The 19,552-nt window shown below is 29.3% G+C and overlaps 1 protein-coding gene across 1 annotated transcript; it reads left to right on the forward strand.

Annotated features, from left to right (window-relative positions):
- Nucleotides 1–1,671: 1,671 nt before the first annotated feature.
- LOC120165733 (protein VAPYRIN-LIKE-like) lies at nt 1,672–19,535 on the forward strand. The gene is made up of 4 exons (XM_039175189.1): nt 1,672–1,828; nt 3,333–3,701; nt 3,787–4,078; nt 19,334–19,535. The coding sequence occupies exons 1-4, from the start codon at nt 1,672–1,674 to the stop codon at nt 19,533–19,535; spliced, it is 1,020 nt and encodes a 339-aa protein (XP_039031120.1).
- Nucleotides 19,536–19,552: the final 17 nt, after the last annotated feature.

The following is a 19,552-nucleotide window of genomic DNA, read 5'->3' on the forward strand; positions in this document are numbered from 1 at the left end:
GTTATTAATTTATCTTGAACGTTAAATCCTCAAACAACAATTTAATAATAAAATTCAACATTATGAATTAAATAAAAATGATATTATGATTTTATTTAAAGTTAAATAAATAAAATGGAATAAATTCAATAAATAACCAAACCGAAAAGTTTGAGGTCTCACTAGTCTTATGGTTATGATGTAACTTTCCAATTTGACTGCCACTGTAACTTTTTAATTCATTGTTTTTTATACCATCATGCCATCGTATTGTAGTTTTAGGCGGAGTAAAACCACAATTATAATTTTAATAAAAAAAATTATCATTTTTTAGAGAAATATTATGGATTTTTTTTAAATAAACCATTTTTGATATTATTTAAGAAAATAAGTTAAAAATAATAATATTTATCAAAGTTGTCTCCAAAGAAAATTAAGATTTTCAATGAGAATAAAAGCTTATCTTATTTAATTGTTGTAGGATTATAATTCAACGTATGTAATTTAAAAACTTGTCCTATTTGAAATGATAAATGTTTATTTTAGAGTATTGATATCATTAAACCTAATTATCTTTATAAACTTGAAAAAGAAATAACGTACAGATGTGTTTATTTAAAAAAAAATTAAAATTAAGACACTTCAACGGTTAAATAGATAGTTATTATCTCTAGGTTTTAAGTTCGAACATATCGTCTATAGATGTATTTAAACGTACACTGTCAAATAATATTACATATCTTACTTAAACATCTAAGAAAAAATATGAAGAATCTTACTTATACACGTGAAAAAAGAATACGGAGTATATAAATATATCTAGAGAAAATCATTTAAATTGAAACAAATACATGCTATAATATTATAAAAAAATACAATTAAATTTAAGGAGGAACTTGATTTGACTCTATTAGAATTTCATAAACTTAATTCAATTCGAAAATAATCAAATAACATTTAATCATAAATTAGAACTTACCAACTCGAGTAGTTCAAATTTTTTTTGACTCATCAAATACTCAGCTCTACCAATAATTGATTAATCCTAAAAAAACTATTAAATTAAGTTAAATTTTTAGAATGAAAAACAAATTAATATAAATAAATAAATGATGAAGATTAAATTTATTAGTAGATCAATGAAAAGATATACAATTGATAAAAAAATATTAAAACTACTATTAGTTATATTTAATTCTTCATTTTTGAACTGATCAGATATTAAATTACTCCCCTTTTAAATAGGTATAAATTTACCCAATGCCAAAATTAATAGTAACTTAGATTTGTTTTTACTCCAACATCACAATCATTGGAAGGATTACGAAATAGTTGGGGACAATAATTAAAATTAATGTGTTGTACCATGAAAGCATTATTCTAAATGCAACTAAATTATTTACGCCAACACTGAGTTATTATAATTTACTTGTAAGTTTTGTTTTTAAATATCCATTCAAAGAATTGATTAGTCCTAATAAAGAATAATTTCGGAAGCCACATTTTATAAGTAAATCCGAAGCATAGCAGTCAGCTGCTTAATCTTTATTCGTTCAAACAACAAGGCGGCGTCCCCTTGAAAATTTCCACACCCTTTTGAGGCTGCAGCACCTGAAGAAGCCTTGGAGCTAAACAATAGTCCTTTCGTTCCGAAAATAGAAACCGAGATTCAAGCCATGGAACTAAAAGGCCATGAAATACTACTCGACTTGCATTCATCGGTCAAATCCGAGACCAAAGACCTTCAAGTTCAAGACCAGCCAAACTCAGCAACAGAAGACAACTGTGGTAGACAAGGCAACAACAAGAAGAGCTGGTCAGTTGGTGGAAGCCATTGTCTCCCTGGAAAGTCTTAGATTAAAAGTTTTGCACCTCAACATTGCCACTCCCTAAGCATCTGTTCTTTACTCGTTCAAACTCAACCTACTATTCATTTTCTAAAAAAAAAAAGTTCTGTTTTGTTTTGGATCAATTCCTAGTTTCAAAATTTCTCAACATTTGTCTTATTTTCTTGCTGGCTTTGTGTTGGAAATGACAATGTCATATGGAAGACCAGCGGATGAGATAACAGCAACAGTTCATCAAATATTCAGCTAACTCAAAGCTACAACGTTAGGGATAAATATTTTGTGTTTAAAAGATAAAAAATAAATTCTTATATATTAATCTTACCCTTATATAAATCAACCCTTACATATTACAAATTTAAAAATAAATCTAATCGTGACCAAAACAGAATAAAAAATTAAATTTAGTGATAATTTTAAAAATAAATAATTGGGTGACAAAATTACAACTTCTAAAATAGTAATTGAGTAACTAAATATGTAATTTACCCTTGTTGTTTTTAACAAAGTTAATGGTTTGAGGCAAACGAGATAATGATTTAAATTTTAGGGGGCAGAACATCTCAAAATATTATTTTAGGAACAACTCGGTACAAATTGTATACTTTAGAGGGTAATGGTGCATTAAACCTTTTCAAAATTGAAAAAAAAAAATTAAGGTAAAGTACACAAATGGTCCTCAAACTATGAGTTGCTTTGTTGAGTCTCATGTCTATTAAAGGTTATAAAATGGTTTCTTGACTATATGATATTGTTTTATTGAGTTCCTCGACCATTAAAAGTTACAAAAGGTTCACTTGCTATTCATATATTCTAAACTTGTCCTCTTTCATATAAAATTGAATACTGTTTGAGCTGAATGTTAATATATTAATTGAGATATGATAAAATTATATTTTAATGATGTTTAATGATACCACCGTTGCTTTAAAGCTCTGTGGTTGTAAGGCGCGGAAATAATGTATGCGAAGACCTTTAGTTGGGATATAAGTAGGGACGGCAATGGGTCGGATCTGGATCGGATCCAACTAGACCCAGATCAAGACCCATTTTCACAGCCTGGATCCAAACCCGCCCCGAATCCGCGTGTCTAAAAAATTGGGACCTAGATCTAGATACGAGGGATCTCATGGATCCGAGTCCAAAATGGATCTATTAAAAAAATGACAATTCGACCTACTTTTTAACGTAATAAAACTGTCATTGATTAATTTCACATCATATGTCCAATGGAAGAAATATTAATTTCAATACAATTAATAACAGAATAAAAAACAATAAACTAAAGTCTAAAAAAACTCCAACACAATTACACAAAACAAATGCCTTTTAACATTTCCTCACATGTTCCATTCAAACCTAAACCCACATTTTTAACATTAAAAATCAATCGGATTACTCTATAACTATTAAAGCAAACAACCAGTAATTAACATATTTTTATTCCTTTATTTTTTTTTTCTCGGTAACCAACTAAACCCCTCTTAAATCTAAAAACTTTTCCAGGAAAAAAGAGGCCGGAAGTTGGTTACACCATCGACAGGTTAGTGAAAGCAGATGTTAATGGAATTGAATTAGCGTTCATTAGAGGTCAAAAGAGCTCCGAAACTTTCACTTTAGCAAATCTTATGCACACCATGTCCGTTGCCGTTTCTTTATCCACAGAAAACCCATCTTTCTTCTCTTTCAACAAGCCATTCTCCATCATCCCTCCCCTTTCATCTTCATCCTACACTCTCCTCTCCCAGCCGTCTGATCAACCTCCTTTGACCGACCCTCCCAATGCCATCACCGTCAAAACCAACATGGTTCATTTGGGGAAAGCCAATCACGATGATCTCTCTCTACTGTCGGTTTTCCAAGCCCGGACCCCAAGTATTCAAGGACGCCACTTTGCCGATCTCCTTTCTGGGTCCTCAAGTAATAGAGCATCTCATTTCCGGTAATACCCAAATTTCAGATTTCGATCTCTGTTTGAGCAAAGCAATTTCTGGTTGTTCTGGGAATCAGCTCATGGTGTTACTCAAATCCGCTGCGGTTTCAGGGAAAACCGATTTGGTCCGTACGTTAATCAATAATGGTGGAGATGTAAATCATAAGGACTCTGTTGAGGCTGGGCATCTTGATGTTGTCAATGCCTTGGTTTCCTCTGGTTGTGAAATTGATAACTCAATCGACCATGTTTTTCACTATGCAGCAGCAATCAACAGTGTGGATTTGATGGATGCTTTATTTCGAGCTTATGAAAACACGTATTCGATCCAATCAGTCAATTTCCACGGTAGAAACCCAATCCACGTACACACCCAAGTGATTCGATGTTGCTCGTCAATAGTAAGAATGTAAAATCGGGTAATCATTTAGGTTTAAGTTGAATTCTGTCAGGTCGAGTAAAATCGAATACATGTCAAGTTAAGTAAATTTGATGCTTCGACTCAGATCAGGTTGGGTACAGATCAAATCAGGTCAGGTCATTTTCATGTTGATTTGACACTAGAAACAGCTAAGGTTTAGGTTAGGTTACTTTCAGTTCGGATAGATGTCAGTTCAAATCAAAACAGTTCATGTTCGGAGCAGATAAAAAACAGGTTAATTCAGGCTCGAATGGACTTCAGGTGGATCTCGTTCAGATTGAGTAACATCATTGGCATATAAAATTCAGGTCAGATCTTTATCAAATACGAATTGAGTTTAAATCGGGTCAATTTTTATTTTTGGATTAATTATTTTTGTCTTTCGCGAACGTTGAATTTCAATTTGTAATTGTATATGATTTATAGTAAATTACTAAGAATATAAATAATCATGGATCAGTTTTATAAAAATATAAAAATAAGGACTAAATTGAACAAATATGAAATTACAAGTAAAAATTTAAATAAATTAAACAACATGCATTATTGAGGGACCGAATCGAAATAATTTTAAAATGTGAGGTTGAAATTAATATAAAAAATACTAAATTTACTCATTTAAAAAGTTATGGACCAACTAAATATAAATAAGTAATAAGTATGGGTGAATTTCAAATGCAAATATAATTTTAAGGACTAAATTGAAGAAATATGAAATTACAAATAAAAATTTAAATAAATTAAACAACACAAAGGGATCAAATCAAAATAATTGTCAAATCTGAAGAAAATCTGTAAAAATGGACTAAATTGCATTAATTTCAAAATTTGAAAAAAAAATTGAAATAATTGTTTATATATATATATATAAATTGAAAAAATTAAAACAATTGTTTATATATATATATTATGTATAAACTATATAGTTTGATAATATAAACTATATAGTTTATATTTATATTATTATATATTATATATAAATTATATATATTATGTATAAAATATATATACTATTAAGTTAATCGATCGACGAATCGGCCAAGAGGGGGTGAATTGGCAATAAAAATTTTGGTGGAAGCTTTTGCATAAAGTTGAAAATATTTGCATAACGATTTGGAGTGGTTCGATTTTCTCAACCAAAAGTCTACATTCACTACTTTAGCTATCAACGCTAAGGATTTTCCAACAAATTCACTAATTTGTTCTTTCTTTTGAGGACAAAGAGTAACCTTACAACTCCCTCAAGAATTATACCCCAAATTCTTGAGAACACTCTCTCCCAAAGAGAAGATTACGAATTTCGCAAACTTACAGAAAAACTCACAAGGCAAGATGTTTGCACAATTCTAGAACAAAGAAAGAACACTAAAGAATGAATATAATTGAGTACAAATGGTGTTCTTGAAAGCAAAATGAATATTGAATGAAAAATATGTTTGAATTGCTCAAACTTGATGTTTAAGGCTTTCTTTTTGATTCTCTCTCAATTCTTTTTTATCAATGGCTTCATAACTTGTTTAAATATACCTTGGATTGATTCTAGCCGTTGGGAATCATTTGGGTGATGTTAGAGCCGTTGTAGTGTGAAAATCGTCTTGAAAAAGGCTGTTAGGAGCGTGGGGTATCGGTACATCCTCAATGGGTATTGGTACCTACAGTGTAAAATTCAAATATTTCGACCGTTAAATGACTAAGGGTATCGGTACCTCTAGGGGGTATCGGTACCCATTGGGCATTCTGTTTTTCTTGGAGCCAAAAATAATACAAGGGTATCGGTACCTTATGAAGGGTATCGGTACCCATTTGGCATTCTGTTTTTCTTGGAGCCAAAATCAACATAAGGGTATCGGTACCTATAACTTAGGTATCGGTACCTCCTTATTTAAAACTTATTTTTGGCTCGATTAAGGTTCGAAATACTTTGAAAAAATTGTTTCAAAAACATTTGAAGTATGAAACACAATTTTACACTTAAGTAAGGATTGAAAATGACATTTGAAAAACTTGGAGTAATATTTTTGATATTCGAATAATTTAATCGAATATACTTCAAAAATGATTATAAAATCTTAAAATTCAATAACACTTAATTTATTATATCAAAACATCAAAATGTTTTAAACAACCTCCCCTTTTTTATATAACAAAACATTTAAGTAATTTTAAGATTTTCTTTGAAAATTAGTTTTGAAATTAGTTTTGGAAAATTACTCTCCCTTTCTTTATTCTCCCCATTTTTGTTAAATCAAAAATACTCTATAAAATGTTTTTAAACAAGATTTATTCTCCCATTTAGAGAAATAGCCGATTGATTTAAAATTGAAAGCTTAAGCTGCTAAGATCAAGAGAAAAGTTAGCCATTAGTTTCATAAATCAATATTCATAAATTATATGCAATGGTAATTGGCCATATTCTAAATGATGCAAAAATTAATATAAACCAATATAAACATTAATTTCAAACCACTTAAACAACCAAAATCAAATAAAAACATATAAGTTCAATCATCCAAACATACATATCAAACAAATCCAAAAACATCAAAGTGTTTTAACAATAAGTTCAATCTCAACCTGAGAAAACAAAGCAAGAAACGGTCTAATCGTCCACCGGTGGAGCAGGAGGAGATAAATGTGCCCATATATTAGCCACATCACGTGTAAGCGCATCGACCCTCTCGTCCATTGCATCGAAACGATGATTCATCGCTTCGTTGTTAGCAGTTAAATGGGACTCGATGGATACAAACCTCATGTCAAGAGTCTCCATAAAGATGTCAAGTTGATTTCGTTTTTAGGAGAGATGGCTACATCAAGCTGCAAGCCGTACCTTAAGCTTGGCTTTGATAAATAAGTTACTAAGAAGACAGCCATAAACTAGAGTTTCAACAAGTTTTTTATTAGGGACATTGTTTACGATTTCAAAGAGTTCACCAAAGATAATTTGTGGTAGGTTTATTTCTTATTTTTTTGGATACAATGTATCCACCATAGATCTAAAGCTCTAAAAGTGGAGTATTTGCCTGCGGATGGTCTAAACCACCAAGAGATGATCAGATGAAGAAAACAATCGTGGTGATCTAATACATTCGCACTCGACTTGGCTTTGTAAGGAGTACCTACTAGTTCTTTTTCATTATCTAAGTCGTTATTACCTAAACCAAATGTGTTAGCTATGTAGTCTGAGTCAATATAAATGTATTGGCCTAGGAGATAAGACCTAATACTTACTGTGGAGGTGTGAGACTCATTTTGGATGTATACGATATTGGAATAGAAAATTCGAACAAGTTGTTGGTAAACTACTGGTTCAAGTTGAAAAAGTTTATAAAATTTCCAAGTTTGAATGGTAGGAAGATATTTAAAGTTCATATCTATCATTGCTTGAAGAGAAAGGATACGTTCTTCCCGAATTTTATAAGACTGGAAGAGATAAACAAACCTATGGTGGAGATTTTCTCGACGGCCAGGTTCGTTAAAACAAGAATTTAGTATAGTCATTTCGGGGTCATCAGGATTAGGATTTTGTAGTTGAATAGGTGGTGGATTTGGAGGTCGGTTTGAACGACTAAACGATGTCTTAGGGCGTTTTGAATGAGACATGGTTCAAGAAATCGAAATAACATATATACCTGTAATTTTAAAACATATGTATGCAACAATTATCAATCCCAAAACTCAATATGAGTCCTCAATATTTCAAGGTTCTCTAAAACTAATCCTAATAGGCAATTTGGAAAACTATTTAAAAAATGATGTTTGAAAAATCATAATAAGTATAGTTTTCATGAAAACAACATAATTAAATCAAAAACAACAATTTAAAAAAAACAAAAAAAAATATTTCGAAAATTTCAAAAGATTTTGAAAAATCTTGTGTTTTTGATGAAATTAGTTGTATATTCTTGTTCTAAATTAAAATCTAGGCAATGCCCAATATCTAAATCAACCTAGAACTAATTAAAATTAGTCCTAAGTTCAAAAATTAATAAAATAGGGTTTTTAGAAGAAAACAATTACCTTGTAATTTGAAGATTGAGTGGATTTTGATGTTGTTTGCACTAGTTTGATGATTGTAGCAAGAATATATGTTGAAAACTGAACTAATTCCGACTTGAATCGTTGAAGATGAGCAAAGTGGAGAATTTAGGGCGAGAGAGGAGTGAACGGGGAGAGTGTTTATATTTTGGGGGTTTTGATAAAAATAAAGTTTTTAGGGATTTAAAACCCAAAACCCGATGGAGGTATCGGTACCCTTATAGGGGTATCAATACACATTCAAAGAGGGTATAGATACATGTTGAAGGAGTACCGATACCTAGCAAGGAGGTATCGATACCTATAAAGGGGGTATCGATACCTAGTGCACAAAAATGTCAAAATCTGCATTTAAACACTTAGAATACTAAATTAATTTGCTCTAGTGGTATTGACAACTCATATTATGAAAATTAACTATGTTCAATCAATTAAATTTTATTTGAACATATTATTTTCTCTAAAGATCATAAACTCCCCCTAACTATTAGCATATAATGCACTCAAAAATGTTATTTTTATAAGCATTTTTCACTTTTAATTAAAAATGCTAAAATCATTTTAAACACTAAGTGAAGATAGGTTAGTTAAACATAATTCTCTCCTAAGTATCCAAAATCTTTATTTATCTAAAGATTTTGTAAAAATATCCGCTAATTGATGCAAAGTATCAACAAATTCTAGAACTACATCTTCTTTAGCGACATGATCTCTAATGAAATGATGTCTAATTTCAATGTGCTTAGTTCTAGAGTATTGGATGAGATTTTTAGTGAGACAAATAGCACTAGTATTGTCACACTTGATAGGTATTGTACCTACTTCAATTCCATAATCTAAAAGTTGTTGTTTCATCCATAAAACTTGTGCACAACAACTACCGGTTGAAATGTATTCCGCTTCAGTGGTAGATAATGCAACACAATTTTGTTTCTTTGAAAACCAAGAAATCAACATATTTTCTAGGAATTGACAAGTATCAGAGGTGCTTTTCCTATCTATTTTGCATCCTCCATAATCCGCATCAGAGAAAGCATGCAAGCTAAAGCTAGAGTCTCTAGGATACCAAAGTCCTAAACTAGGAGTGTCCTTAAGGTATCTAAAGATTCTCTTAACGACTAGTAAATGTGATTCCTTAGGACATGATTGAAATCTAGAACATAAGCAAACACTAAACACAATGTCCGGTCTAATTGCGGTTAGATAAAGTAAAGAACCAATCATTGACCTATATAATTTAACATCCACACTTTTACCTCTTTCATCTTTGTCAAGCTTTGTAGATGATCTCATTGGAGTGGCTTGGGGTTTTCCATTTTCCAGTCCAAACTTTCTGAGCATATCTTTGACGTATTTTGCTTGATTGATGAATATGTCATCTTTTCTTTGCTTGATTTGGAGTCCCAAGAAAAATGAGAGCTCCCCCATCATGCTCATCTCAAATTCACTCTGCATTAGCTTAGAAAATTCTTGGCAAAAAGAATCATTAGTAGAACCCAATATTATATCGTCAACATAAATTTGAACTACTAATATATCTTTATCTTTTCGCTTTAAAAACAATGTAGTGTCAACCTTCCCTTTTGAAAAACCTTTTTTCTATCAAAAAGTTTTTTCTATCAAAAAGTTTGACAATCTTTCATACCAAGCTCTAGGAACTTGCTTTAAACCATAAAGTGTTTTTGTCAATTTAAAAACATGATCTAGAAATTTTGAATCTTCAAAACTAGGAGGTTGTTTAACATACACTTCTTATTTTATAAAACCATTTAAAAATGCACTTTTAACATACATTTGATATAATTTAAATTCATTGAAACATGAAAATGCTAATAATATTCTTATTGCTTCCATCCTAGCTACGGAGCTTATGTTTCATCGTAGTCTATGCCCTTTTCTTGAGTATAGCCTTGAGCAACAAGTCTAGCCTTGTTCCTCACTATATTACCACTTTCATAAAGCTTATTCCTAAATACCCATCTAGTACCTACAGTAGATTTATTACTAGGCCTTTCAACTAATGTTCATACTTTACTTCTCTCAAATTGATTTAACTCTTCTAGCATAGCCATATCCAATGTTCATCATTTAATGCTTCTTTAATATTCTTAGGCTCTATGAATGAGATAAATGCAACATAATTAAATATATTTCTAAGAGAAGATCGAGTTGTTACCCCTTTGGATGGATCACCTATATCTCATCATCCTTGACATAGTTGTATTCTCTTGGGTAAGAGATTTCCCTTTCTTCAATGGTTGGATTATCGAGAGCATCATGAGTTTCCTCATTTTTCGTTTCTTCCTTTGATGATGGTCTTCCAACGTCATGTCCAACATCATTTGTTTTTACAATACCTACATCATCATCAACACAAGAATCCTTCCTCAGAAGGGGATTATCATCGAAAACATGTATAGACTCTTCTACAACTAAAGTTCTTTTATTAAATACTCGATAAGCTTTAGAATTTAAGGAATAACCCAGAAAAAATCCTTAATCACTTTTAGCATCATATTTGCCAAGATTGTCTTTATCATTGTTTAAAACAAAACATTTACATCCAAAAGGATGAAAATAACTAATGTTAGGCTTCTTATTTTTGAAAAGTTCATATGGAGTTTTCTTTAAAATAGGCCTAATCATTACACGATTTACAACATAACAAGCGGTATTTGTAGCTTCCGCCCAAAAATATTTTTGGCAAATTGTTTTCACAAAGCATGGTTCTAACCATTTCTTCTAAAGTTCTATTTTTTCTCTCAACAACTCCATTTTGTTGAGGGGTTCTAGGTGCTGAAAAATTATGGCTAATACCATTAGAATTACAAAACTCAGTAAATCCAAGATTTTTAAATTCAGTACCATGATCACTCCTAACACTAGTTATGGAGTAACCTTTTTCGTTTTGGATTATTTTTGAAAACGTGATGAATTTTATCTTTAGTACTTAAGAATAGAACCCAAGTATATCTAGACTAGTCATCTACCAATACAAAACAATATTGTTTTCCACCCAAGCTAACAGTCCTAATTGGCCCAAAAAGATCAATATGGATCAATTGTAATACTCTACTAGTTGATACATCATTAATGAACTTAAAGGAAGCTCTTTGGTGTTTTCCTTTAGCACAAACATCACAGATTTTATCTTTATCAAATTTTAGCTTTAGCAATCCTCTTACTAAATCTCATTGAATTAGTCTTTGTAAAACACTCATGCTAGTGTGTCCTAGTCTCCTATGCCATAACCAACTATCATGTTCATCCTTAACAACTAGGCACAAATTAGTCATATTTATTGAATCTAGATGCACCATGTAAATGTTTCATATTCTATGACCGACAAGCATAATCCGATTAGATGCAATGTCAACAATTTTACAACCATTTGTTTCAAATAAGACATTGTATCTTTTATCGCATAATTGGCTAATACTCAATAGATTATGCTTTAACCCATTCACATATAACACATTTTTAATTTGTATGGAAGAGTTATTACCTATAGTACCTATACCTTCAAGTGACCTTTTGAATTATCACCAAAAGTCACCTCTCCTCCATTTTTGTCGTTTAGCTCTATGAACCGGTTCTTATCTTCGGTCATGTGTCTTGAGCATCCACTATCAAGGTACCATGAGTTTGAATTTGTTTCTTGTGCCTTGTAGCAATGCTCTTTTTCCTACAAACATAGATTAATTTTTTTATTTTTGGTACCCAAATTCTTTTGGGTCCATATTCATTAGTCTCTAAAATCCTAGTCCCCTTGGGTATCCATTTGTGTAGGATATCCTTATCTTTAGTAGTAATGAGTTCTTTAGAAATCCATTTACTTCTAATATTTTTTCATTTGAGGTTCTTTGTGGACCTCTATCATTTTAGTTTCTAAAACTTTTTCTAACAAAGTTGGATTTTGAATTCTCTCCTTTTTTCAAAATGTTTTGTTCCAACTTTATTAAAAGAAGCTTAAGATCATCAATTTTCTTTTGATGGTCATCATTCACTCTTGAAAGTAGGTTATGCAAATCATTATTTTTCTTTTCAAATTCATCTAATTTGATTTGCAATTCTTTGACCTTACTTTCAAGATCAATGTTGGTCTTGGATATGAGATTATTTTCATTTTTGTATTTTAAAAATAATTTCTCATAATCCGAAGTCAACCCCGTATATTCCTCTAACAGCTCATCAAAAGAATAATCTTCGAAATTAAATGAGCTAGAGGTTACATGAGAATCTTCCCCGAAAGCCATCAAACACAAGTTTGCTACTTCTTGTTCCTCTTCGTCGGAAGCTTCATCATCGCTCCATGTAGCCGGGCTTTTTGCATTCGTAGCAAATAATAGGGTCATTCTCTTTTTGGTTCATTCTTGAAGCCTTTATTACGTTTGAATTTTCTTCCTCTATTGGGCTTTATTAATTTTCTGAACCTTTTAGCAAATAATGTCATTTCCTCGTCCTTGTCATCGTCATCAAAATCACTCTCATCTTTTGTGAATTTGAGAGCAACTCCAATATTCTTTTTCTTCTCCGTTTCCTTCTTTGTCTCGTCCATTTTCTCAAGGTCTTCCTCATCTTGAAGCATCATTTCATGCGTGAGGAGATAACCGATTAACTCATCGGGGGTTAAAGATTTTAAATTTTTAGCCTCGATAATTGTCGTCTTCTTTGATTGCCAAGCTTTTGGAAGAGAATAAAATAACTTCCTCACAAGCTTCTCATTTGGAATGATCTCTCCATATGATTTGAGACCATTGACAATCACGAAAAATCTATCAGTTATAGCTTTGATGTCTTCATCCGGTTTCATCCTGAATTTTCATAGCTATGAGTTAGAAGACTAATTTTAGATTCTTTTACCTCGTTTGTGCCTTCATGAGTGACTTGTAGTTTATCCCATATTTCCTTGGCGGTTGTACGAGATGAAACTCTTCTGTATTCATCTGGTCCAAGAGCACAAAATATAATATGGATAGCCTTTGAGTTGAGTTGGAACATTCTTGTTTCTCCTTCACTCCACAATATTGAATGAGTGGAAGGTATGATGTATCCGTCTTCTATGATATTTCATGCTCCCATGTCACTTGCTTGAATGAAGTACCTCATTCTATTCTTCCAATAAGCATAATTAGCTCCATTGAAGAAAGGAGGCTTGTTGATGGGCATTGAATCAAGACCGAAGCCGACGTTCGAAGTGGAGGTCATTGATGACGATTATCGATATAACTCTTCCCGAATCGACTCAAGAGGCGATTAAACCTTCAAATGAGTGTAGATCTGATACCAATTGTTGAGTTAATCGATCGACGAATCGGCCAAGAGGGGGTGAATTGGCAATAAAACTTTTGGTGGAAGCTTTTGCAGAAAGTTGAAAATATTTGCAAAGCGATTTAGAGTGGTTCGACTTTCTCAACCAAAGTCTATGTCCACTACCTTGGATATCCACACTAAGGATTTTCCAACAAATTCACTAATTTGTTCTTTCTTTTGAGGACAAAGAGTAACCTTACAACTCCCTCAAGAATTATACCCCAAATTCTTGAGAACACTCTCTCCCAAAGAGAAGATTACAAATTTCGCAAACTTACAGAAAAACCTCACAAGGCAAGATGTTTGCACAATTCTAGAACAAAGAAAGAACACTCAAGAATGATTACAATTGAGTACAAATGGTGTTCTTGAAAGCAAAATGAATACTGAATGAAAAATAGGGCTTGAATTACTCAAACTTGTTGTTTAAGGCTTTCTCTTTAATTCTCTCTCAATTCTTTTTTATCAATGGCTTCATAACTTGTTTAAATACACCTTGGATTGATTCTAGCCATTGGGAATCATTTGGGTGATGTTAGAGCCGTTGTAGTGTGAAAACCCTCTTGAAAAAAGGATGTTGGGAGCGTGGAGTATCGGTACATCCTCAATGGGTATCGATACCTATAGTGTAAAATTCAAATATTTCAACCGTTAAATGACTAAGGGTATCGGTACCTCTAGGGGGTATCGGTCCCCATTGGGCATTCTGTTTTTCTTGGAGCCAAAAATAACACAAGGGTATTGGTATCCTAAGAGGGGTATCGGTACCCATTTGGCATTCTGTTTTTCTCGGAGCCAAAATCAACATAAGGGTATTGGCACCTATGACTTAGGTATTGGTACCTCCTTATTTAAAACTTATTTTTGGCTCGATTAAGGTTCGAAATACTTTGTAAAAATTGTTTCAAAAACATTTGAAGTATGAAACACAATTTTACACTTAAGGATTAAAATGACCTTTGAAAAACTTGGAGTAATATTTTTGATATTCGAATAATTTAATCAAATATACTTCAAAAATGATTATAAAATCTTGAAATTCAATAACACTTAATTTGTTATATCGAAACATCAAAATGTTTCAATGGATAAACTATAGAGTTTATATATGAACTATTGAACTATATATAAATTATATAGTTTATTAATATAAAATATATATTTTATATAAAAATTATATATGAATTGTATTTAAATATATACAGATTATATTTATATATTATGCATAATTACAAATTATATATACTATGTATAAATTATATAGTTGAAATATTAAGTATATAAGTTTGTATATAAACTATAAATTATATATATATATATATATATATATATATATATATATATATATATAGTATAATTATAAAGACTAAAGTATATAAGTATATATATATATATAAAGTATATAAATATAAAGTATAAGTATTTATATATAAAGTATAATTATAAGACTAAAGTATATAAGCATATAATATAAAGTATATAAGTATATAATATAAAATATATAAGTATTAATATAAAATATATAAAGTATAATTATAAAGACTAAAGTATATAATATAAAGTATATAAGTATATATATATATAAAGTATAAGTATGTATATATGTATATATATATATATAAGTTTTAGTATAAAGTATATATACATATATAATAATATAAAGTATAAGTATATTATATATATATATAAAGTATAATTATAAAGACTAAAGTATACAAGCATATAATATAAAGTATATAAGTATATAATATAAAGTATCAAAGTATTAAATATAAGTATATAAGTATTAAATATAAAGTATATAAGTATATATATAAACTATAAAGTATATATATATAAACTATAAAATATATATATATATAAAGTTTTAGTATAAATTATGTATACATATATAATAATATAAAGTATAACTATATTATATATAGAGAGAGTATAATTATAAAGACTAAAGTATATAAGTATATAATATATATACTTTATAGTTTATATATATACTTATATACTTTATATTATTATATATGTATATATACTTTATTTAATTAAATATGTGTATATATAAATATACTTATACCTTATATATTTTATATATGTATATATACCTTATACTAAAACTTTATATATATATATATACACTTTATAGTTTATATATATACTTATATGCTTTATATTTAATACTTATATACTTATATTTAATACTTATATACTTTATATTATATACTTAATACTTTATATTATTATATACATATATATACTTTATATTTATATACTTATATACTTTGGTCTTTATATTTATATTTATATATAACATACTTATACTTTATATTATTATATATGTATATACACTTTATACTAAAATATATATATATATATATATATATATATATATACTTATACTTTATATTTAATACTTATATACTTATATTTAATACTTATATGCTTTATATTATACTTATATATATATATATATATATATATATATATATATATATATATATATATATATATATATTTACTTTATCTTTATTTATATTTATATATATATATATTATATATATATATATATATATATATATATATATATATATATATATATATATTATATACTATATTTATATTTATATATATATATATATATATATATATATAAAATATAATATAAAGTATATAATATATATAAAGTTTTAGTATAAATTATATATACTTTATAGTTTATATATAGTATATATATTATATATACTTTATAGTTTACATTTATATATATATTTATACTTATATTTTTTTATATATGTATATTTAAATAAGTATATATATATATATATATATAACGTGTTAATGTATTAATCTATGCATAAGTATAATGTACATTATATATACATGCATCATATTATCATAACATTCATTATATATGTTGGGATTTGCAGGAGCTCGAATCGACAACATGAACGGTTTGCAAAGAGGGGTCGGAACAGTTTTGTGTTTAGGAGTAAGAAAATTGAAAGATAGAAAATTTGCACAGCGATTTATAGTGGTTCGACTTCTCAACCAAGTCTACATCCACTACCTTAGCTCATCACCAAGGATTTTCCAACAAATTCACTAATTTGTTCTTTCTTTTTGAGGAAAAAGAGATAACCTTTACAACTCCCTAGTTTTTCACGGGATAAACTAGAACCTTTCCCTAGCTTTTACACGGGCTTAGCTAGAACCTTTCCCCTTTACAAAAGGATAAAAGAAGTAAACAAATAAACCTCTTTAAGTTAGGTGTTTACAAGAATTAAGCTCACAAGAACAGAAATATTTACAAGAGAAAGATGAAATAAGAATGGAAAACTCTTCTCTTGTGTTTGATTGCTTGGATAGTTGTTCTCTTACTTCTTCAAGTGTCCTCAACTTGTATTTATAGCTTAGAATGTGTTTGAAGTCGTATCTAGCCATTAGGGATGTTTTAGAGCCATTTGGGGATGATTTTTCTTCAAAAATAGGATGCCCATAACATGGGGTATCGGTACCCCTTAATAGGGTATCGATACACCTTCATTAAATTCAAATTAAACTAGCCGTTGCAGCCAGTGTATGGATACACTCATAGGAGTATCGGTACCCTTTTTGCATTCGGTGTTTGAGCAGTCATAGGTGTATGGATACACCTGCAGGGGTATCGGTACACCAGTTTATGGATACACTCATAGGGGTATCGATACACATTTGTATTTTTGCTCAAATTGAACTCAATGGACTTTGAATTATTTTTGAAACCTTTTTAAAACTTTGAATAAATTCAATTCAAGTCCAAAAAACATTTTGCCTTAAATTTGTTATATCGAAACATAATTCAACAATATATATATATATATATATATATATATATATATATAATATGATGCATGTATGTATAATGTACATTATACTTATGCATAGATTAATACATTATATATATATATATATATTGTTTTAATTTTTCCCAACTTTTGAAATTAATGTAATTCAATCTATTTTACAATTTTTCCTCACATTTTACAATTTTTTTTATTTGATTCTTTTATGTTGTTTATTGTATTTAAATTTTAATTTGTTATTTCATATTCGTTCAATTCAGTCCTTCAAATTATATTTGTATCTGAAATTGACCTATACTTATTTATATTTTTGTAATTTACTTAAAACCCTATAAAATGTAAATCACATAATAAATTTCTTTTCAAATTATCTTCACCAACTTTTAAAATGTATATAATTTAGTCCATTTTTTTATATTAATATCATCTTCACATTTTATAATTAATTCAATTTCATACCTCATCAATGCGTGTTATTTAATTTATTCAATTTTTTATTTCCAATTTCATGTTTGTTCAATTTGGTACTTTATATACATATATAAACTATAATTATAAGTATATATGTATATTTCTATAATATATATTATAATTGTTTTAATTTTCCCCAACTTTAATTCAATCCATTTTTTAATTTTTCCTCACATTTTACAATTTTTTTATTTGATCCTTTTATGTTGTTTATTGTATTTTAATTTTAATTTTTAATTTCATATTTATTCAATTTAGTCCTTCAAATTATATTTGTATCTGAAATTGGCTCATACTTATTTATATTTTTTTAATTTACTTAAAACCCTATAAAATGTGAATCACATAATAAATTTATTTTCAAATTATGTTCACCAAATTTTTTAAATGTATGCAATTTAGTCCTTTTTTATATTAATATCAGCTTCACATTTTATAATTAATTCAATTTCATCCCTCATCAATGCGTGTTGTTTAATTTATTCAATTTTTTATTTCGAATTTCATGTTTGTTCAATTTGGTACTTTATATACTATATAAACTATAAAGTATAAGTATATATGTATCTGTATATATAAAGTATAAAGTGTAAAGTATATAATATAAAGTAATAAAGTGTTTGGATATAAGTACTAAAGTATATAAATATAAGTATTAAATATAAAGTATATAAGTACTAAAATATATAATATAAAATATTAAACTATATAACATAAGTATTAAATATAAAGTATATTAATGATCATAATTAATATATTAAGTATATTTATTATTAAATTATCATAATTAATATTTTATTATAACATTTAAAAATGAATCATATTATTAGTATGATTTATTATAAACTCAAAATCTTACAATTTTATTAAAATCTTATTTTTAATGAAGGTAATATATAAGTCAGGTAAATGTCAAGTTAGATAAATATCATATCAGGTCAATAAAAAGTCGGATCATTTACATGTCAGGTTCATAACAGGTCAGGTTGAAAACAAGTCGGTTAATACTAGTTATTTACCAGATCAATCTCGGGTTCAGGTTCATCTCAATCGGATGTCGGTCGGGTTCGGGTATCATATTTTCGGTTCAATTTGGGTTGAGATCGTTCTCAGGTTGGGTGTAGGTCAGATTTAGATCCACAATTTTCAGGTCCAACTCGAGTTCATGTCAACACCAGTTTCGACTCGAATCGGTTTCGGATCGTCACAACGCATTTTACACCCAACAAATAATTTTAACTCAAGTCGGTTTCAGTCAGTTTTACAGGTCGGGTCAGCATTTTACACCCCTAGTCACTAGGTGCAAGCCCTGATGTTTTACCCCAACAAATGCACCCCACTTCATTTAGCTGCCAAGGGAGGTCATTTAGACACCGTGGAATGCTTGTTAGATGCATCTAATTACACCAAATACGCATTGAACAAACAAGGGAGGATCCCTTTCGCACTCCTTTCGAAAACGACTGTTCGAATGTGCATGATTGTTGCAATTAAGAGATGCTTTGAACCGTGCCGCAAGGGTTGGGGATGTGAATGGGATAAAGAGTTACATAGGTAAAGGGGCGAACGTGAATGGGAAGGACCAGAATGGGTGGAGGCCTCTACATAGGGCGGCATTCAAAGGCAAACTTGAGTGTGTTCGGACTTTGCTCGGATACGGTGGCAACGCTAAACTTATCGATGACAATGGGCATTGAGTGGAGGCAAGGCATGT

Source organism: Hibiscus syriacus, unplaced genomic scaffold (assembly GCF_006381635.1).
Source record: "Hibiscus syriacus cultivar Baekdansim isolate YM2019G1 unplaced genomic scaffold, ASM638163v2 tig00111594_pilon, whole genome shotgun sequence".
In the NCBI taxonomy this organism is placed as follows: domain Eukaryota; kingdom Viridiplantae; phylum Streptophyta; class Magnoliopsida; order Malvales; family Malvaceae; genus Hibiscus; species Hibiscus syriacus.

Bases quoted from the DNA above. Each gene is read 5' to 3' on its own strand.
- LOC120165733 (XM_039175189.1), top strand. From the start codon at position 1,672: ATGAAATACTACTCGACTTGCATTCATCGGTCAAATCCGAGACCAAAG. The intron at 3,702-3,786 runs GTATTCAAGGAC...CCCAAATTTCAG, and splicing joins TTTCCAAGCCCGGACCCCAA to ATTTCGATCTCTGTTTGAGC. The intron at 4,079-19,333 runs GTATTCGATCCA...GTTGCAATTAAG, and splicing joins TTTCGAGCTTATGAAAACAC to AGATGCTTTGAACCGTGCCG.